Source organism: Gadus morhua, chromosome 23 (assembly GCF_902167405.1).
Source record: "Gadus morhua chromosome 23, gadMor3.0, whole genome shotgun sequence".
Classification (NCBI taxonomy): Eukaryota; Metazoa; Chordata; class Actinopteri; order Gadiformes; family Gadidae; genus Gadus; species Gadus morhua.
In genome coordinates this window covers 2,798,793-2,821,536 of record NC_044070.1, presented here as the reverse complement: position 1 = coordinate 2,821,536, position 22,744 = coordinate 2,798,793, and the positions used below count along the sequence as shown (strand labels likewise).

Here is a 22,744-nt window from a genome sequence, read left to right as displayed (position 1 = left end):
TTAGAAAGAAACCCAATAATTGATGCTTTTTCTTTGTTAAAGTCTCTGCAGCTAATGTACTTGAATTTTATTTATCTGCAACATTATGTTGTATGATCAGTGTTGCACAAATTTTCTCTCAAAACATACTATACATCTCTTTTTTTTTTAAAATACATTTAGCCTTTTGGCTTTCCTCAGGGTCTATGTAACCTGTTCTGAAATGGTTATTTTCTGATTTTTATATAGTGATATATATCGTTATCGCAAGAGGCTGCATTGTATATAGCAATATGGATTTTAGGCCATATCGCCCATCCCTATCTTGAATCAGAAAATAATTAAAACATTCTGAGTATTCAAATTATTCTAAAGAGGTCTACTCCAAGAGGACGCCTTTTCCAGTGAACCAAGAAAGCCGGCTCCTTGACGAAGGGGGATTTTACCCCCTCGGTTTTACACAGGCAAGAGAGTGAAATTGCAGGAAGTGCCAAGCCGAGACCGTGTCGGCTTGGCAGTGTAACACTGCCTAGAGTCACATAGACAGAGAGACACACAAAGACAGAGAGAGAGCCGACCTTGTTGAGGCAGGACACGATGTGACTGAGGTCAATCCAGGGCGTCCCGGCCTCCGTCACCTGGTGGAACAGGTGGTCCCGGAAGAGCTTCAGCAGGTAGCGGTCGCCCGTCTCAGACCACGAGGGGTCCTTTTGAAACCTAACACACACATACACACACGCCGCACACCTTAGTGGTTAGGCTTTACAAAAGAAGACAGCATGGCTAAACCAGACCAGCTCCCCAGTAGACACTTACTCTGGCCTCTCGTTGATGGTGCCCAGTTTGGCCAGCAGGCGGAAGAGACGCCCGTTCTGCACTTCCTGTGAACAGATCAATGTGTCTGGTTATGGAGGGGGGAGGATATAGTTGGGCTGTATTACAATCTTGATCCAATCGGTATTTCATGTTTTAATTAATGATAGACGTTTTAATATTGAGAATTGGCCATATTGAGAATGTTGCCTCAAAAAAGGTAGATGACCCAATGAAGTGTACATTGTGATACAAAGACATCAATGAAACACATTTAGAAATAACAGATATAAGTCAACATTGACTCATGCCAATGCTTGTCCTGACATCAAACCCCTCCATGGCCCGACGCGGGGCAGGGGAAGCCTTCCTCCTGACCGGACTCAGCCTGGACACCGTGATGGATTCTACCAGCAGGACCAGTCAGTGCCAGCAGCACCTTGTTACTCCTTACATACTACCGTTCATAAGTTTGGGGACACAGAAATGTCCTCATTTTTTAAAGAAAGCTATTGTCCACTTTGACAACGGACAATAGTCTGTTGTTAATGTGGTAAAAGACTATTCTAGCTGGAAACGGCTGATTTCTAGTGGAATATCTAGAGGTGTAGAGGCCCATTTCCAGAATCCATCAGTCCTGTGCGAGTTTTCGTGGAAAAATGAATTTGTCTTGGCAACCCCAAACTTTTGAACGGTAGTGTTCATGACCCGTAAACCTACTGGGAGTTAGGCCTGCAGCGGATTCGAATTGTATCCGAATCCGTTCGGTTCGTTTACCACAGTTCGGAGCATTCTGGAGATCCGCGGATTTCGGTTTCATGCAGGCATTGCCTTATGTAGCGTATTTTGCCTACTGTAGCCTACGTCCGATACAAAAGGGTGTTTAGGACCCAGCGGAATGCATTCTCACCGGTGCTGCCCGAGCCAATGAGGTAGCTGTAATAGGTTGTTTTCTGAAGTTCAAGCGCACGATTCCTAAATTTAAAGAAAGTAATTGATACAATTATATTCTAAATATACGGGAGATAAATACAAACGGGTGATAAGCGGGATAACGGCCTTCGAGGTCGACCGGTTCGATGGAAATAATGGACAGGTAGAGGCAACTCTGGCTTCATGCTGCGCTCGTCGCCAGAGTTCTAAGCCTCGTCGGCCGTTATCCCTTACATGTTACACTCAGTGCACCATGTTTTCAAATGCATTTAGGGGAACATTTATTGCACAAAAAAGCCTTGCAAGTTGTCTGATTGCAGTCAATTAACACATTGCAAATAGCCTGTGGGTCTCATTCATTTTTGTGTTTCTCCCCCAAACCCTCCGTCAAAAAAAAGTCCGCCTTTTTACTACCACGGACATGATCCTAATCCGAACCGTATCCAAAACCGAGGCCCAAAACGGTTATCTGAACCGAACCGTGGACACACTGATCCGTTTCACCCCTACTGGGAGTCTCTGCACCATATAACCAGCGGTAACCTCTTTACCAGCTTAACCCATCCTGGACTGGTCTGACAGTCAAACAAAATGGCGGCGATGGTGTTGGGAGGAAAGAGGAAGTGAGATGATAAAAGGAGAACAGCTGCCCAGCGGTTTGACACCAGGCCCTCTCACTAGCGGGAATAGAAACGAGGCCCCATCTAGCTGCATCCTGTGTGAGAACACTTCCACAGCAGCGGTCCCTCTACACCACAACCAGCAGTGTGAACCAGGCCAAGGACACGGAGGCCAAGGACACACAGAGCGGCCACATTATTGAACAGTTTGCACAATGTTATTGATCGTTATGTTGAGCCGACGGAAACACGCGTTGCCTTTCAGAAAACATGCCAAGACACACTAGACCAGGGCTGTGCAATTTGGGGCCCACGCCGCGACTGATTTTATTTGGCCCACGCCTTACCCACTGTATATATTATTGTTTTCCGCCATCAGCGCTCGGAATCTGCGCTTGCTCTCATTGAATATTATTTAATGGTGCACATCCATTCTTAACCATTGAATAACATTGTGATACATTGATGGTAGGGTGGCGCTGTTGAGCTCCTATCCTGTTCAGCTCCAGTCCGGAGTGACAGCGAGTGAGTGAGAGAATGCAAGGATTGAGCGTGTTAATAGGCAGTGGCACACAGACAAACGCAAATTGTTTTGTCCGGTGTTACTTTGCTTATTACACAAAAAAATGTCTTTGCATTTGAAGATACAGTGGGTAATCAGTGGGTGGTATGAACGAATAATCGATGTGTGCCGACATTCACAAAGGCAGCCATGGATCATCGGCAAGAAAACCCTTAAAGGCCCACTATTAGGGCTGTAACGATACACAAATTCACGATTCGGTTTGTATCACGATTTTTGACCCACGGTTCGATACATCCCACGATTCTTTTAAATTTAAAAAGCATTTTATTTAAACACTTAAATACCAATTATCTTAATGTAACATTTAATAACAAATAATTTGGAACACTGAACAGATTTGAACCGAAAGAATACTATTAAAGTATAGCTAAATTAATAAAGAAATAACCAAAGATTGACGTTGGAGGATGCTTTTTGCTGCTAGGCATAATAGGGCCCCTTTAACTGTTTGGTTGGTTTATTCAAATATCCTTATTAGCGCTTCTTATTAGGCTATGTAGCTTGAATAATGACATAATCAGGCCGTATAGAATGCAACATGTTTAATAGCCTAACTTTCAATAGATGAGGAAAAACATGAACAAGGATTGAGCGTGTTAATAGGCACGCTCAATGAGTGAGAGAATGCAAGGATTGAGCGTGTTAATAGGCAGTGGCACACAGACAAACGCAAATTGTTTTGTCCGGTGTTACTTTGCTTATTACACAAAAAAATGTCTTTGCATTTGAAGATACAGTGGGTAATCAGTGGGTGGTATGAACGAATAATCGATGTGTGCCGACATTCACAAAGGCAGCCATGGATCATCGGCAAGAAAACCCTTAAAGGCCCACTATTAGGGCTGTAACGATACACAAATTCACGATTCGGTTTGTATCACGATTTTTGACCCACGGTTCGATACATCCCACGATTCTTTTAAATTTAAAAAGCATTTTATTTAAACAACACTTAAATACCAATTATCTTAATGTAACATTTAATAACAAATAATTTGGAACACTGAACAGATTTGAACCGAAAGAATACTATTAAAGTATAGCTAAATTAATAAAGAAATAACCAAAGATTGACGTTGGAGGATGCTTTTTGCTGGTAGGCATAATAGGGCCCCTTTAACTGTTTGGTTGGTTTATTCAAATATCCTTATTAGCGCTTCTTATTAGGCTATGTAGCTTGAATAATGACATAATCAGGCCGTATAGAATGCAACATGTTTAATAGCCTAACTTTCAATAGATGAGGAAAAACATGAACGTCGCAATAACGAGGCATAGTGTTACGAGTAGCATATGTGTGTGCGGGAGAATGGCAGTGTGCGTATGCGTGTGTGAGTGACGTCAGCGAGTGAGTGGACGAGCGAGGAGAGCGAGCGGTAGCGCGTGTGTCGAGTGAAGAAGCGAACGAGTCCGGTAGAATAAAGTACCCACCCTGTCAATAATCGGTGGCCGCTTCATTCCGACCTATAAGCAGACAAACTGCCAGTCAAATCACACAAAACAATAGAGACAGGATCACAAAGGCAATTTTTTTCGCGCTTGGCCCACTCTGGATAAATGTCGTTCATATCGCATATGAGGACTTCGACGGCTGTGGCGAAATGCAATCCTCCGTAGCCACGGAGAGCTGTGATCACAGCGAGGGCATCTCGTCACATATTTACGGCATCGATAGGAGGGGGCGCTGTCAGCAGACTATTATTTAGACAAATTATTAGCAAATTTCAATCGGACAATTTGACCGAAGAGTTAGAAAGGGCATATCGCGCTTCTGCCTTCTCACACCGCGAGACAGGTTCGTGGCTTTGAGTATCGCGATTTTCGGTTTGATACACGTATCGTTACAGCCCTACCCACTATGCAACTTTTTTAGCCAAAATTACATTAAGTATGCAGGTTGAGAGTTATGCTGATGGTTCTGCATCCATTTCTGGGTCGATTGGTGGGTGTGTCATTTTCCCATGTGGCCTCTACAGTGAAAAAGCGCATATCCAACTTGATGTGTTCGGACCGAGCGCTTCCGGATGTGACGCGGCGGAAGTATCCTCGAAAATGTAGTCAGATTGTAGTTTCGAAAATGCTTTACGGCACAGACACACACCCAAACATGGCACCGGCTAGATATAAACAGCCAGTTGCGAGGCAATTTGGCTTGATTTACCTTAATATAACATGCTAGGAGTCATTGCGATGGTTCCATTATACATTTTTGTTCGATTGTTCGTTGTTTCAACTCCCCCTTGCTCATCTTGGCGGAGAAAATGATTATGTTTCTGCCGGCGACCCGCCGCACACTCTCGCGGGAGTCTCGGGTCTCGCGAAGTAACGAATTGCTTTGCGGCACAGACCCCCAAACACGGAACCGGCTCGATATAAACACAAGTAACTAAGGGATTGTTACATTCATCATAGATCAGCCGACTAAAAAGAGACAGAGAAACCCAATGTCGGAGGAACAGAAGAAGAGAAAGGGGAGACTGACCGACAGAGAGGCCAGACACGAGTAAACGTTGGGCAAGCTTTTCAGGAATAGCGTGAACTGAAAGAAAAAGACGACTTCAAATCAGACTCCGACTTGGCCGTGTTGCTTTTGAAATTGAAAGTACCCTTGGGTGAACTTTGTCCTCGTGGTATTCTTGATGTTGATAGTCTCTGTACAAATGTGTTTGCTCAACCATTTTGTTGTGAGCCCTGTAAAAATTGTTTTCTCGACCGTTTTGTTATGAGCCCTGTATGTTTCTAGCTTGCTTGGTTGTAGCCATATAAACACCTTTGTTTCCATTGGTGTATTGCTGCTCGTCCCCCAGATGCAGACTGAATCCCCGAATCCAGGTTCTTGTTTATTTAGATTATTATGTTGGCCAACACTCTCAGACTGATTGTTCTGTTCAACCTAAGATAAAACAATTATAATCTAGGATATAAATTCTCCCCGTCAACTATAAAAAAGGATGGCTTTATGTTTATTGCAATACAAATACACCATTTTAAAAATGTATAACCTTGCCTACACTTTATGAACATTTACTTCGGACATGGCTCCACGCATTCGCCGGCTTCTTTGAAAACAAATGCACATGGCTCGCGTAGAAGTGCATGGGGAAGGGTACGACAGTGTTGTAAAATCTCTACTACGAAGCTGTAGGGGGCGCTGTGTAGAGAAATGTGCGTGCCAAAACTAAGAAAACAGCGAAGAAATTCCCGAAGTTGCATAGTGGGCCTTTAATATCTTTAACGCAAAAAAACAACTACCTGCCAAGTAGTTCCAGTCAAATTGACTGTTCAGCCTTCAAAACGAGAGCTGGTGAATTGGCTGGGACGAATTTCAAATATGTACACTTTATGTTCAAAGTATAGAGCATTGCGATTCCCATTGAAACGAATGGCTTCGTGATTCGGTCTTCAAAACGAGAGCTGGTAAATTGTGAAAAATGAATTAAACTAATCCGACAACAAGGCTATATGCTTTAGACCAGAGGTCTTCAACGTTTTCCAGGCCAAGGACCCCCAAACTGATGGAGAGATGGAGCGGGGACCCCCTACTTATATATTCCATACAATTGTGTTTTACATTAAACTGGTCCTATTAGTGCCATGCATAAATGTACCTTGTTATTTTGCATTCAATACTAAGATATTCAAATAATACACAGGTTGATATATTCATGTTTAACATGTGCAAGGTACAGTGAGTAGGGTGGCCATGCCACTGCCATTCATAAACATAACATAATAAACTGATACCTGCCAAGATCAACAATGTGTCAATTGCATGTAATCATGCATAAAAGCAATTCAAATAGACATTTTCAAAACATAAATGTGGAAACGAAAATTTGTGATGTTTGTTAGTGTCTTTCTTACCACTCCGCGAGTAGTCTGGTAACTTATAAACCCCAGCGTGTCCGGTTGCTAAGCGACGTCAACGTCTTTGGCGGACTATTTCTCTGCTGATTTTCCCGATAATGACCGGTAAATTATCCCTAACGTAACAGCACCCTCTCTCTTTCTCTCCCCCAACAGTCTTCGCTGCGCACCCTCATCCAAATACGTATTGTTTGCGACGGAGGGGGATACCGGACGAAAAACTTACGCCGCTGTGCTGTCCTTCTTAATTGAAGGAACAGGCAGGGCTTTCATTAAAATCAAATGCATAAAAATGTCGCAGTCAGTCCAGATGTGTCGGGTGTGCGCCAAAGACTGTACGTACGCTTACCACTTTTGTAAATGCCATGAATATAGTACATTCGGCTTGCATTATAGGAATAGATCTATTCCGATTAGAAATTGGATCAAAAGTGTCCATGTAAACGCGGCTAGTGTGTTGGATTCATGTTAATGTGTATTTATTAGGGATGCACGATATATCGGCAGTGATGTCGTTATCGGCCGATGTTAGTCATTTTTTAACATATCGGCATCGGCCCGATAAGTAAAACTGGTCCGATATTAACAGCCGATATTTATTTCCGTCTAGTTGCCGTTGTGTGCGTTTTTTGCCCATGCGCAGCTTGTTTGGTCATGTGACAGTGTCAGCGACGCAGCCAGAGACGCACGGAGAGGCAGTACAAGAGTGGTTGTCACCTTAACTGAAAATAATCAATGTCGGCGGTTTGGATGTTTTTTACAGTCTCAAATGAAAAAAAAGGTTGTGCGTTCACGTGATCAGCGCATGTTTAAAGGACAATTCCGGTATTAACAACATCATCAAGTATCGTTGCGAAATACAGTTTCTGTTGTGTTTTATTTGGCGTTCCGTAATCCCATTGAAACGGAAACCGGACATGTTTATATTTGGTTGTAGTCTTTTCGCTCGGTTCTCCGGATCAACAGTAGGGCTAGAACCAAGTGAAAAGACTACAACCAACCTCCCTTGATATATTTGATTTAGCCCATTTCACAGATTTGAGTTGAAATTGACTTAAACTTGAAACACTTTTTGTAATTTATTAGACAAGTGTCTGGTTTCCATGAATATTGGCAAATTTGATTTAAATTATAAAACCTTGTCAAGATATTTTGATTTGTGATCGTCATTGTGATCCAAACTTTTTCATAGATGCAAGTTGTAAAAGTAACCTAAAACTAACACTGTTAGTAACATGTGTTTGTTATGGATGCCGTGTAACTTGTTGAAGAAAAAATGTATTTGGAAGTTTTGGAAAATAAAGAAAGAAATAACTTTCATATTCAGTGTTTACATGTTCTTCAGTATACAAAAATCATAGAAACTTGTTTTTATACCAATATCGATATCGGTAAATATCGGTTATCGGCTGTAACAGCAATTTTAATATCGGATATCGGTCAAAATGTTCATATCGGTGCATCCCCAGTATTTACAGACATTTGAATTTGTGGAAAAAATTCCGGGGGGTATGAAAAAAAAAAGATGTCGAAACAACCAAAACTTGCGCGCCCCCCCAAATGGTCGCATTTTGCGACCAAAATTTGAGACTGTGCGACCGAATTTTCCATCTGGTCGCGCATGTGCGACCAGTAAATTTGCCCTTTTTTTTTTTTTTTTTTTTTTTTTTTTTTTTTTTTTACACACACACGTTAAACGTGGAAGGGACGCCAATGAATCCGGAATCTTTAGCAGGCCAATGAAGGTAAGAAGGATAGGGAAGGGCCACTCTAAGTGGCTAATGTGGTGAGGGGGAGGGTCCTAGAGATTATGGAGCGCGGCTAAACGCCTGTGCGAAGGAGAAAGATTTCCCAACCTGCTACGGGCGTTTACAATGAGCAAATAAACTATTGACTCGTTCTTCCGACCTTCGGCTAGTGTGCCAGTGCAAATCAGTCCTGCACGGGTCTTATTTTACAAACCCCGCACCCGCCCGTACCCGCAATACTTCAAACCGCATCCGCCCGGAGTTCCGACAGTAGCCCGACCAGACCGCTATAAATTGATATCGACACCCGACCCGCACCCGATGGAAAATTAGAAATATTAGATGGGAATTGCACTATCTGGTGTTTGGCTCGGTGCTTTAGATTGTTGTGCAAAAAAGCACATCATCCACTGTTGACGGTTTTAGTTGACTCCTCCGCTGCTGATTAACATATCCAGTACCGGTGAAGTCTCGCTCGCAATCGCAAAACCCGCGCCCGACCTGCGCTGTTCAGGCGTCCGACCCGGCTCGTTTCATCCAAATTGTGCGGGTCTCCCGAACCAGTGCAGGACTCTGCTTCAGATGCCATAAAAGGCCTTTTCACACGGGAGGCGTTTGTCGGGCCTGATAATGCATTCTCAATGGAGAGGCGAGCGGGCAGAGAGGAGGCTCAGCGTCCTGTCAAGCGTCACGACAAGCGGGCGCACTCCCGTGAAACTGTCGCTTCCGTACTTGTCGAACGCATGCGTGCGCAAACCTGGAAACCGTTTGGATAGATGAGAATCACAATAAAATGTGCCACTAAATTTGAAACAGCACATTGTAATTTCTGCATCTATTATCAAAATAGTTATTAGTAATACAGTGAAAATTTGTAGAGATGTGAATATTTGGTTGGCATGTTGATTAACGTTGTGTGCCCCTAAAAATTCTAAAAAATTTCAGTTAGGGGCAACAGTGCTCCTAGTGAAGACAACGCTAGGAGCACACAATCCGGCGGGAGACAACGCCGTCAACAATCCCTTTCTCCTCCTCCATGTTGCGTTACAGTCTTCTTCAGATTGATGTGGAAGTGGAAGAACCACAGACGTCGGAGAACCCGACGCAGTTGTTTGAGATTTATAATATCGTCTGGAGGTGCACACAGCTTTTGGCAGTCATAATATATGTTATATGATGTAGACATCTATGTATAATATGATATTTAGATATAGCGCTAGAGGAATCCCGCCGGAGCAGTTTCTGGAGAAACGCCAACCGACGTGAGTCGGTGCTCGGACAGTAAGACAGACGCAGAACCCCGCTCACCATGTAGCATTAGCATCGTAGCATTCTGCTGTTTACCCAGCAGCTGTGAGATGAAGAGAATCCGATGATCACTGCGTCGCCCAGAGCTGCATTATCACCCCCCTTTTGGATCAGGGGGGTGGTCAAGTTCACAACAGGACGTCACACCGATGAGGTGATCCTCCAACATCGCCGCAACAGTCTGCGCTTAACGGCCCAACGCCACATCTGGTCTGAAGGAGCCCGACCCGTCCACGAACAGTATTTTGAATGAGTTTCGTCCGATTCTCACGGCAAACAGAACAACTCCCATAATCGCACGCTACTCCACCTCATTGAATTAGGTCTTTTGTCATGTTTGATCGTCCCCTAGAAACAGAAATCCCATATTATAACTAATGGACGCACACCGCTCAAATGAAGGGAAATGGGTCTGGGTAGTAAGAAGGACCAGAGGCGACCCCGGTGCCAGCCCATAATACTCTCGCTGCTCCCGGCCTGTTGGTGTGTTCCAGCGTGTCGCTCTTCCTCTGCTATGCTAATGATGTCACTCTCGCAGGTGCCAGGGCTCATTTGCATACCTTAGCCAGGTCCTCCTCGATGACATCATTGCGCATCTGGGAGGCGTCCAGCTGTGTGTAGAACCTGGCACCTATCATGGGCATGATGTCATTCACGCTTCGCAGGCGAGACTGCTCCGTCAGCAGGTACCTGGAATCAAACACACAACCATAACAAGTCAGTTACCTGGAATCATACACGCAACCTTATCCAAAGGTCAGTTACCTGCACACACACACACACACAACTATGTCCACATGTCATGACCCCCCCCCCCCACACACACACACACACACTCATACACAACCATGTAAACATGTCATGAAGGCGTATGAAAGGATGTTTTAGTGAAACCAGTGAAGACAGCTACGAGGGTTGAATCACACCTGACAGTATGTTATAAATACCAAAAACATCTGAAATCCTAAACCACAGTGCTAAAGGATAACTGCTGCTCCCAACACCTCGGCCCAAGACCTGAATATCTTGACCGCGGCCCAGCGTGTGACTCCTTACAGGAGGGGGTTCTAGAGCTCTAGACCGCAGCCCAGCGTGTGACTCCATACGGGAGGTACTAGAGCTCGAGGCCGCTTCCCAGCATGTGACTCCGATTATTAGTACTCAAGGGGGCCGATAACCGATATTTGGAGCCAATATTAATTTACAGAAAAAAGAGAAAATATTAGCGTCAAATTTTGAATAATACAAACTCCAACACTTAACTTCATTTAAATGCCTTTAAGCATATGTTTAATAAACACAACAGCTTATCAGATCTGCAACATAACACAATACTTAAACAAGTAAATGACTCCCTAACATTTTCCTGAACTGAAATGTTAATCTTTTACATATCTATCTTTTAAGTTAAAAAAAAACAAAAAGTGCAAGGTGTTCTTATGAAGTTAAATGAAAATTTAAATAAATAAATAGTTCCCTAGTTAAACAGCCATTATTGCCAGACAGTTTTCTCTCAGACAGACATGTGGCACACGCACACACATACACACACTATTCTCTAGCCAACCCCTCATCGTGCTACACCTGTAATAAAACTAACAGAATTTTACTCTCTCACACACACACACACACTTCTTACTTTTATCACTGACTATTACCTATCAATATTATCAGCAACCTTGTTTCAAGTGATTAAACCGTTTAAAAACACTAAATAGGCTACAGCCTCTTCACTTTAATAATCAGTGTTTATCATAGGAACAGACAGCTGCTGCTAACGTATTGGGCCTCACAGTAACGTTAGTAGTCGTGAGTTTTAGAGTTTCGCTAGTCTGCTGAGCGTCTAGAGCCAGAGAAGGAGAAAGCGGACCGCTGGGCTAACGATACGCTAAAAGCTAATCAGCCTTCACCTTAAAGCCTAAGGGCTCGAGGGGCTCCGTGGTTACGCAGTTGGATAGCGCATTACGCAGTTGTAGAAGTATAACCACCGCTTAACGTGCTTCCCTGCAATAAAACCGGACTGAATTGAGTTTATTAGGTTTTTACTCTCTCCCTCACACACAAACTTCTACTATCACAGACTAATTCCATATCGATATTATCAGCAACCTTGTTTCGAGTGATTAACGGACTGCGAGCGAGCAGAGCTGCCGCTTATGTTTCGATAACGTTAATGGGCTCACAGTAATGTTACTAGTAGTTGTGAGTTGTAGAGGACTGGGATGTTTATTACAATTTCGCGAGAGTCTGCTGCCTTAACTTACCTCGAAAAAAACCCAGTCAAAACCTTTTCTCCTCTCCGCCGTGTGTGTGAGCACTGCGCATGCAGCTTTCACTGCTGACTGGCTGTCACCCGTTGTGCGTGTAACCAATTAAATGGTGCTGTGGGTGGGACAATGCTGGAGACAGCGTAGTGACAGCAGAAAGAGAGGCGCGGCTGCATCAGAGCCAAAATAACCCTGTTTTAAATTGATCTCTTATCGGCCGTCTGATAAAAAAAAAAAGGCTGATGCCCATATGCGTCAAAATGCCGAATATCGGCCCGGCCGATAATCGGCCCGGTCGATCCCTACGGTAGACGCTGCCCAGCGTGTGACTCCTTACAGGAGGTACTAGAGCTCTAGACGCTGCCCAGCGTGTGACTCCTTACAGGATGAGGTTCTTGAGGTCGGAGGAGTAGTTGATGGACACCAGCTCCATGGCCTTCTGCAGGTTCTCCCTCTGAATGCCCGCCAGAGAGTTGCACGCCAACGCCAGCACAACCTTACCAAGGGAGATCAGGTCTGCTTGCTGTACAAACACACATTTCATGCAGTTAGGACAACCATATAACGTACAATATGCTGATCATATAACCAGACATCAAACGATCCAACAGGAACAAATAACACTAGTAACAGGCCCTAAACCCAGTGTTTCCCATACATAGACCGATGTGGCGCAGCGCCACAGAATGAACACGAGCGCCAAATTGATTCAGCTTTTTTTTTTTCGGCGATTTTTTAACATAAATATCGTTGCGTTCATTCATCTCCACATAGCACCGACGCGCAGCGGAGGTGTCTTGCTTTCGGGGGCTTATTTTCGATAATGACCGGCGATGTTCTATACATTATCCCGCTTATTACACGGCTACTTGCCAAAACGAAAAAATAACTTCACATGGTGCGTCTTTTTATAATTTATTTGTTACCAGCATTCCTAGTGTTGTTCTGAGAAATAGTCAGCCAAAGGCATTGATGTCGCTTAGCAACCAAAGACGCCGGGTTGAAAAGGTACCGGTACTTGCGGAGTGATACAAAAGCAGTCATTAGAGGCAAAAAAAAACGTTGTTTTCCCTGACAGCAGTCAATTATACTCATGATTATTCTTACTAAGCAACAGTGAATTATCAAATGTAATTCACCGCCGGAGAATTAAGTTGTGAAGGGCCCATGCAAGTGAACGGAGCGTTGCGGATATAGTTTAGATATATTACGGTGTTAGACGCCCAGGCCGTTCTGCCTGCGATTTTAATTAGCTCTGCAGCAGAGGCTGGAGATCGCGAAGTCTCCCGCTGGGCCGGTCCACTTTGAAATGTAGCATTTTATACGGCCTGATTAAATCATTATAAAAGCTACATAGCCTAATAAGAAGCGATAATAGGATATTTGACCGTCAAATCCTAGAAATGACCGGAAAGCTGACACCTATGCAGGTCACTTTGACCGGCACCGTTTTTTTTCCTAACGGGAACGCTGGTTAGTGCTCACAAACTATTCAAATATTTATAATTTTTTCCGATATTGTTAGCCCAAGTTCAAGTCTGTTACCCCAGAATGGAAGGGAGTTTATTTTTCAACAGTATTATTTTGTTACAGAAAGAGAAATCTTTGGTTATTTATTTATTCATTTTGCTATACTTAATATTAATCTTTCTGTTAAAATCTGTTGAGTGTTCCAAATTATTTGTAATTAAATGTAACATTAAGTTAGTTACACAAGTTGTTTAAATAAAAAGATTTTTAAAATTTAAAAAAATAGTAGGGTGCATCAAACCGTGGGTCAAAAATCGTGATACAAACCGAATCGTGAGTTGGTGTATCTTTACTGCCCTACAGAGCAGTCTTTTCATCAATGTAACAGAAGGTGCATAAATCATAGAATGCATGAAAATCAAACTCCATTAAGTAGCAAGTAAGGATTAAAGCAAGAGCACCATTGTATCTTTTTTAATTACGGGATATCAGTCCTGCTTGAGTCTGCTCGTACCCATTTCCAGAAATTATAATAGTACATAATAGTTACAATCGTCTACGGCGCCGTTGGTTTTTATCAACTTAACCTGTTGAAATGTAAATAGATTTCTGCTGCGCTTTGAGCATATATTTATTATTTGACAGTTGTTAATGTTGGAACCGTAGCCAATTGACGTGGAACCGTTAGGCCAAGTTTTCCCGTTGTGGAAATGCAGCCTCGGAAACATGACGTATGATGATGAAATGTGGTTTGCTGCAATGCATTGACATTCTAGGAGGATTTGGAAATACCTGGTACTGTGGCATCAGGGCAAGGTGATTGGTCTGACTGTTATCGAAGGTTAAGACATCAAACACGCCGACACAGTTCACCCGCAACCTGCAAACAGAGGAGGAACTTTGCAAAAAGAAGCAATAAATTGCGACCAAAAGCATGAAAAAGGAAGCCAGGACCAAGATACCCTTCCAGTGTTTCCCCTACCATTGTTCAGGCCTGGCGGGCCGCCAGGCCAACGAGCGCCCCCGCCAGGCCAACAACCGGCCAAAAAAAAGAAAAAAAAAAGAAAAAGAGAAAAAAAAAAAAAAATGAAAAAAAAAAGAATTGAATTTTTTTTTTAATTATTATTATTAGCCATAATATCATAACCATCCAAGCTCACCACCTGCTATCTCAATATGTATTGGTGCTTTATGCTCCTGTACATGAAATTAGTTTATATTAAATCAACTTTGTTTTTAGAAAAACACTGTTTATTCTCCGGCAGAAGAACTATACCACGAACCGATCGCGTAAATGCGACGTCTGATTGGTTCAGCCCGCCGTTACCATGGACATTTTTACCGCCCCCGCGAAACACTAGCCTCGTTCTTTATATGTCCATAACTTAACCAACTTCTGATGGCTAAGCAATTGTTTTATATGGAAATAACCAACAAATACTCTAGCATCCCGTGAAAAATGTATAACAAATCACACTATCAGCTCTTACCACCGGGCCTAAAAAAAATTCTAGGGGAAACACTACCTTCCCTTTTCTGCTTCTGTAATTAACGTTGTCTTAAAGTGCACTTGTGAGCAGTGTTATATCTGACAGCACAACTTCCCCTGCTCAGTGAAAATGGCTGCAAGCTTGTGTTCTATACATGTCCCATGAAATAAGCACACAGTCTGGGGGGTTTCGGAATGAAGTTTGAACGCGTGTGTGATACACAGCTCCTCTGAGTGCCCGAATATGTATGCATCTGACTGTCTATGCTTGTAGTCTGACTCACTGAGTGTGCGCGTCTAACATCTACCCGTCTGTGTGTGCGTGCAACATCTAACTATGCAAGCATGGCACACTGACTGCAAATCTGTGCATTGCCTTTGCCCATGTCAGTTTGCATGTCTGTGCGTGTCCGTGTTTGTACCTGGTCTTGCCGGTTATGAGGATCTTGCTGGGGTCCATGACGCGGCAGGCCAGGCCGGCGGTGTGGACGGTGCGCAGGGCGGAGCTCAGCTGGACGATGTAGGCCCAGATCAGGGACTCTGGGAGCAGGCCGGCATGCTGCCGGGGAGGCGGCGGTTCGTGTTGACCTATAAAAAAGGCGGGCACATGCACAGGATTCAATGACAGAAGAACCGGCCTTACCACCACCACCACCAGCGTCACTGACAAACTGGAACACCTTCAGATTTAAAACCACTGCAGGAGAGGGGAAGTGCCAACTGTGGTCTAACCGTATTTCTGTGCACAAGGGTGTGCCAGGTGGTATTTTTTGCATTTATTATTTTGTAAATATTATGCTATTCATTAACTTTTTGAAAATGTCTTATCACATCCCTGTCTTGTTGTGCATCTATTGTGGAAAAATAAAGTAGAGTCCCACGATTATAGAGGGGTCGGGGTATTAATCACGGCAGTGGTCTAGATGTTTCATTACACTGTTAGCTCGGGAGCCTGACGGCTACAGGTGGTTTCGCATCCCCTGCAGGTAGCCCCCACCCCCGGTCTTAGGGACGCTTTCAACCACAGTTTCCTCCCCCCCCTCATGGCCCCTACATACCAACCGTCATGAGGAGCTCCTCAGACAGCTCTCTCATGAACCATGGCCCTCCTTCAGTCCTCCACCACCAACACAGGGCCTTAAAAAATATTCTACTCTAATCTCTCACACACACGTACAACTCCCAAGACTTGAGGTGTTAAAGAGTTCTTCTGAAGTGGGTTTCCTGCATGCGTGTACGTACCTGTGTGTGCGTGCGTTCGTGTCCGTGTGTGCGTGTGCGCAGCCCTTACCCCACTTCCTCTTGGTGAAGTAGGAGTCTGCGGTGGGGTCGTTGAAGTGCCGGCTGAACATGGTCTCAGCACCCGCGTGGAAGTCATAGGAAAAGACCAGCGCTGTGGGGGAGTCAGAGGTCATTTTAGGAGATCAGAACACAAAGCAAACCAAGCAATGTAAGCATTCCCAGAGGCAGGGGTTTTTCTAGAAAAAATTCACAAGGGGGAAAACATCAATGGCGAGGGAGCAAAGCGACCGAGCGGGGGGGGAAGGTGCTCCCCGCTCGGTCGCTTTGCAAATTACGCGTTTTGTACAGGAAACATTATCCTATTTCATGCCATGCATCAAAAAAAGTTTGGTCGAGGTTGGAATTGAACCAGCGTCCCAAGGTCCATGTGGCAGACACTGTACCTCTAGACAACACTACATGGCCAAGTATAATTGCAGAATTAAATTGACGCCATGACCCTTATTCTTTGAGCTATCGACCCGCATTTCCTAGACACACGTTCAAGAGCAGGGGTGCCCAACCAGTCGATCGCGGTCTACCAGTAGACCGCCGATAGATCCCAAGTCGACCGCGAGGGGTGAAGAAAAAAAAAAAATATATATATATATATATATATATATATATATATATATATATTAGAGCTGTCAAGCGATTAAAATATTTAATCGTGATTAATCGCATTAATGTCATAGTTAACTCTAATTAATCGCGATTAATCACAAATTATTTTTCTATGCTAAATATCCCTTGATTTTTTTGTCCCATAATTCTTCTCATTTTAATTCTCTTATCAAAATGGTGAAGTGCATCGGCTTGCCTTGTGCAAATGATTTTTACACTTTTATACACTGATCAAAACAGGACGATACAAAAAAAGAGCCTACAGTGCAATTAAACGACTGCTTTGAACAAATGTCATTTGAACATAGCAGTCAAGCTACTGCTTCTTTGTTTTGAGCCAAAGAAAAAAAAAGTTTTTTTTTTTTTTATAATTGCGTTAATCGCGCGATAAAAAAATTAACGCCGTTAAATTTGGTTTGCGTTAACGCCGTTAATAACGCGTTTAACTGACAGCTCTAATATATATATATATATAAAAAAAAAACTTGCGCGGGACATATACGCGCGGTAGCGCATGCGCTGTCAACAGTAGTTGAACGCCGTCAACAGTAGTTACGCAGTCCTAAACGTTGGCATGGCTGAGGGGAAACGAGTTAAGACCTACCATTTTCACCCTGAGTAGGAGGAAGATAGTATTGATTATTGTTGTGTGCAGACGGAATGAAACCCCCACTGAAGTCCGTCCGTCCCCCCCCCCCCCCCCCGTCCCCCCCACTAGATTTAGTTGACACTAAATCTAGTGTCAACATTTGCAATGTTGACACTAGACTGGTAGATCTCGGGAGGTTGGCTACTTGAAAAGTAGATCTCGGGAGGTTGGCTATTTGAAAAGTAGATCTCGGGAGGTTGGCTACTTCAAAAGTAGATCTTGGGTCAACAAAGGTTGGGCACCCCTGTTCAAGAGGGTCTACAGGACCCAAGTAGTTTCCAGTCCCTGACTACCCTTCAAGTGTAAATATGATCGATTGCTTTTTCACATAATCTGCCAGATTTGTTTTCTTCCAAGACTCCTCATCCATCTTTCAACAAGGCATGTCCATAAATCATGTGTACGTATTTTTTTTACGTTATTTTCACTGTACAGCAGAATCGATCTTGTGTCGCAATGGCAAAAAATGTCCAGCAACAGCATGCAAACCAAGTTTCAGATTTATTTTTATCTATGTTGCGGCCATGGAACGTTTAACCAAGACCGTCCGTTATAGCACCCTCTACGGTAATTTCGGCAATCGTTGGTTTGATTTATGAGTTACGACTCCCCCTGTCCCAGACGACTTAAGGGAGAGGTCCTTGATGTGCCCAACAGGTTCTAGTTCCACTGGGTTCTCTGAAGCGGACACGTGATTGATTGAACAATGGCAGGTAATTTACATATTCGTGCATAAAATCTGCCATAACTCGGCTATTCTAAATACGCTATTATTACAGGGCACTTTTTCCAGATTTTTTTAGAGGTTTATCCAAAACTTTGAAGGTACAGGAAACCTATCACAACAGACCTTATGAGTCCTTAAAGCAAAAAGATTCAGCATGTCAAATCAGGCCCAGACACCAAGTTTCTGATTTTTTTATAAATCAGGCTCGTGATCAAACCGTCGTATAGGTTTGATCACGAGTAATAGCTCCCACTATGGTCATAGCGGGACAAGACCTTTTGAGACCTCATTACCTCTTACCCCAACCCTTTTTATGATCCAACCCGTAACTTAAGGTCCTCCAGTAAATGTCTCCTCACGACCCCCAGAATTAACACCAAGGCAGCACATGGTGACTTTAGTTACCGTGCTCCAATCCTCTAGAATAGCCTACCTTTGGATTTAAGGTCATCGCAATTAATGCTCTCTTTTAAAAAGGATCTTAAACATATTTATTTTCTTTAGCTTTTAATTTATGACTACAGGTCTTTGCCTTTAAACACTCCATTTTATTATTATTTCTCAGTTTGTTTTGTTTAGATTATAGATTTAATGACATCTCTCCACTCAAAGCACATTGTGTCTATGTATGCCATATGAAATGTGCTATATAAATAAACCTGACTTGACTTACTTCCCGTCGACATATGCCTATTCAGTTTGACAACTCCCAGATGTTCAGGTTTTGAGCGGTTTCCCCAATCACCTTCAATATTGAATAATAATATTGCAAATATTACCGGTACTAATAAAAAGTCTGCAATGTTTGGTCTCTCAAAGTAGACGTGCACTGCAATGAGATATGCCAGACTTTTTGGTCATGGTTTGGTATAAATTCCTCAAATTTTTTTAGTCGATAATTACCAAAAATCTGTGGAAGTAAAATAAGACACATGATGGGAATAGAATGCCATGCTTTGCAACACTCATTGAAGCAAAATTGACCTCAAAAGTAAAACTTACAAATATAAAAACTATTTGTGCAATCGTGTAGACTTGGTGGTCCAATTTTTTTTATAATATTTCTTAAAGTTCACAGTTTCTAGCCAACAAGGGAAAGGAAATTAAGCCGCCTTCCTCAGCTGCCCTCACTGTTGGCTTTTGAGTGACAGCCCAGTGTCCACAACGTTGTTCAGTGTAGCAGGCAGGCATGAAGTTGGGTTGTGGTGGTCATGTCACCCCAGCACCACCCACAACATATATTAGGCCTAGGTTCACTTCCTCGTCTGGTGGGAGTCCAGTACAGTGAGCTAGTCGGGAGATGGAAGCCTAGGGCCCTAGGCTTCTTGCATGCTGCACTGAATCACTTCGTGGGAACTGAGCTGTTCCTCCAAAGCTCCAAAGGCAGTTGAGAGACAGCCATTAAAAAACCTGCCTGCAAACAGTCGGACAGCGCAAATGAGCGAGCTGGCGGCTATACGCAGAGTGAGGGCAGAAGTCAATGGGAAACAGAAAGAAGAGAGTGAACACAAGGACACACTATGCTAACAAAAAGTTGCCTCTTCTAAATATATTATTTTTTAGATATTTAAGAGGTTTTGTTTGATTATTTTGACACTAATCGGACTCAATAACTAATTAATGATCCAGGGGTGAAGAATGCTTCATTCTCCATGGAGTCCTCTCAGGCAACGCTAGAACTGCGTCAAAGCACTTGCTATGGACACATCAACGCATACCCCACTGTAAAGTATAAAGTGGTGCAAAATAAAACTAAATCAGATAAACAAACGAAAAAAATAAGTGTGTGCACGCACAAACAACCCCCACGCACAAACTCACAGTGGTCTCCAAAGGCCTTGGTGGTGAAGACCTCCCTCAGTGTGACGGCGTTGGAGTGCTGGATCTTTTTCCACATGTCAACCAGCATCATGCACTTTGTGTTCACCAGACGGAAACCTACAACACACACATGACCCAACGTCAGCCTCCCCTCTCGAACGTAGACGTGGCTACTGTGGAGTTCCCACGTATTCCTGTGGAGTCTGACCTCTAAGCATTTGAAGCTGCCCAACCCCCTTTGTGGGTTGGGCAGTGGTTTGTGTTTCGGCCAGGTCCTTGAAGGGGTGAGAATACTGTAAGACGCTGACAGTAGAAGGCCACGGTGTGTGGCGCATCTCATATGCAACATAGCTCACTAGGATAATGATGCACAACGGTACTAGCTTACTTTCTTTCTTTTTTTGGATCACTTAAGTTGGTCGTAACAATGGGAGAACACCCCCCGCGTCCTTAGAACGCTCAGCCCTAAACGCAGTTCATCAAGAAGAAACTTTGGGAAGGGACGCAAGAGCCCCCCCAGCCCACACACCTTCTAGAATGGCAAGGAATGAGAAACAGATCCAAGTGTCATTGTTTCAGTCCACTTTGACCCTGTTCAAGTGGGATAACCCCAACAGAAGCGCTTCCTGTCCTGCCCCGGCCACATGGTCTCTCACCGTGTATCCGCCTCAGGCAGTAAGGCAGGTCGTCCTTGCTGTTGACGGCCTTGTAACACGACGTGATGTAGCTGAAGTTGCTGGTCTTCTGCATGCGGTTGGGCGGGGGCACGGGCTCCAGGGGAAACAGGCTGTGGTAGCTGTCCACCTCAGAGGGAACACCTGCCAGACGCACAGGCATGACCACACACGCACACAAAAAGAGTCATATTTTTGGGAAATCTGTTCAGATCATGAATAAATCACAAGCACTGCCCAATAAAATGTAATTTAAAAAGGTATCTGATCCTGGCTCTGACGCCAAATGAAATGATTTCTTCCTGTCTGCACCCATCAGGTACAGGTGTACCTGTACCAGCTTGCACATGACCGCGTCAGACTGGACCCGAGTCTTCAACAAGGGTAGCACACCTCTAGCTAAAGCCAGCAAGCTAGCCATGTGTTTTTATAGGCAGGGCCTCGGGGAGTGGTGGATGTTTCGGTTGGATTCTTTCAAAATATATCTTACTCTGGTTCCGCTGCCTATCCTAGCTTTAATGTTAAGAAATATTTCCACTGCCCTCTTTTCTAATTTGTATCATAGTTTTTTAATAAAGCTTGCATGGATTACAGAAACTTCACACCATCGGTAACCAAACCATCACAGAATAGTAGGGTCTTACCTGGGTTCTCTGATTGGTCAATCTGGGCCATGGTAATGAGATGCCTGTTTATCAGCTCCTGCAGGATAAACATCAGGACAATACCAGATATTTTTTGTATGTATGCAAGTCAGACAGCAAACAGGTCGCTTGTGACCATCTAAACAATCAACTTTTAACCACAAACTTATTCCTAACTTAAGAGAAAACAGTAACATTTTCAAAACGCCACAACTTCCCACCGCTCACATCCCGCATTTGACCAGGAAGGGAATGTGCCCCAACTACTGGAAAACTAAACAGACACTTTTATCCAAATTGACCATTCATTCACACATTTACACACGGCAGCGGAGTGTACCACGCAGAGCGTCAGCCAGCTCGTCAGGAGCAGTGAGGGTAAGGCGTCTTGCTCAGGGATACCTCAACACTATCGAACTAGCAAGCTTTCGGGTACCAGGAAAACCCGCTCTACCTCCTGATCTACTGCGCCCAAGCTATCTGTGGAGAGGGTTGGGGTATACCTGTCTGAGCTCATCCGCCATGAAGAAGGAGGGCGCGTTGGCCTTGGGCTGCATGTAGGCTACGTGAGGCGCAGTGGGGGGGTAGATGTGGTAACTAGGAAACACCTGCAGTAGAACAGACAGAGTTCAATCAAGTTTCACACTCCTTCCTGACCACGTTAAAATGGTGGCAGCAATGAAACGCTATGACGTGATGGTGTCACCAAAATATTGACACAAAGGGTACACATAATTAAGTCTTTTAAATGCATTACTGGAATTTAACTACTGGCAACAATAGAACGGATGATGTGAAAAAAAGATGACCAACATTGTTATTCAGGTCAATCTTAATTCTAACATAACGATAAAATATCGCTCTAAATATCTACTAAAGTCGGTTTACAACTATGACATAAACACTTAAGTGTCAGGTACAAAGTTTGCCATTCTGGCAGGACGTACCATCCCACTGATGGGGGCGGGGGTGTTGTCCGTGTAGAAGTAGGTGGTGCCTCCCACCGTCTCCTTCTGGATGATGTGAGGGCCCTGGTCGGCTGCGGCCGTGGGCCCCATGTAGTTGGCAGGATTGGGGGTGTGGCTCCGCCTGCGGGGGGCGGGCGAGGTATGGGGCGTGATCTTCGGGGAATGGAGGGGGGAGGAGCCGGCTGAGAGAGACATCCCTAACGTGGACAAACAATTAGTGTCACCCTGGTGCGGTGTTGGACAGAACAATGTAAATAGCTACGTGTGCAGTTCAGC

General features: G+C 43.9%; 1 protein-coding gene across 1 annotated transcript in view; it reads right to left on the bottom strand.

Annotated features, from left to right (window-relative positions):
• pan3 (poly(A) specific ribonuclease subunit PAN3) overlaps nucleotides 1–22,744 on the bottom strand; it is a 32,438-nt gene that overhangs the window by 6,014 nt on the left and 3,680 nt on the right. The window contains exons 6-17 of the mRNA XM_030349681.1: nucleotides 22,448–22,665; nucleotides 22,004–22,108; nucleotides 21,501–21,558; nucleotides 20,839–21,000; nucleotides 20,183–20,299; nucleotides 16,372–16,473; nucleotides 15,503–15,668; nucleotides 14,384–14,471; nucleotides 12,505–12,644; nucleotides 10,415–10,544; nucleotides 796–860; nucleotides 558–696 (exon numbers count right to left, since the gene is read on the bottom strand). Of these exons, the coding sequence (XP_030205541.1) occupies nucleotides 558–696; nucleotides 796–860; nucleotides 10,415–10,544; nucleotides 12,505–12,644; nucleotides 14,384–14,471; nucleotides 15,503–15,668; nucleotides 16,372–16,473; nucleotides 20,183–20,299; nucleotides 20,839–21,000; nucleotides 21,501–21,558; nucleotides 22,004–22,108; nucleotides 22,448–22,665 (1,490 nt within the window). The remainder of the gene's footprint in view (nucleotides 1–557; nucleotides 697–795; nucleotides 861–10,414; nucleotides 10,545–12,504; nucleotides 12,645–14,383; nucleotides 14,472–15,502; nucleotides 15,669–16,371; nucleotides 16,474–20,182; nucleotides 20,300–20,838; nucleotides 21,001–21,500; nucleotides 21,559–22,003; nucleotides 22,109–22,447; nucleotides 22,666–22,744) is intronic.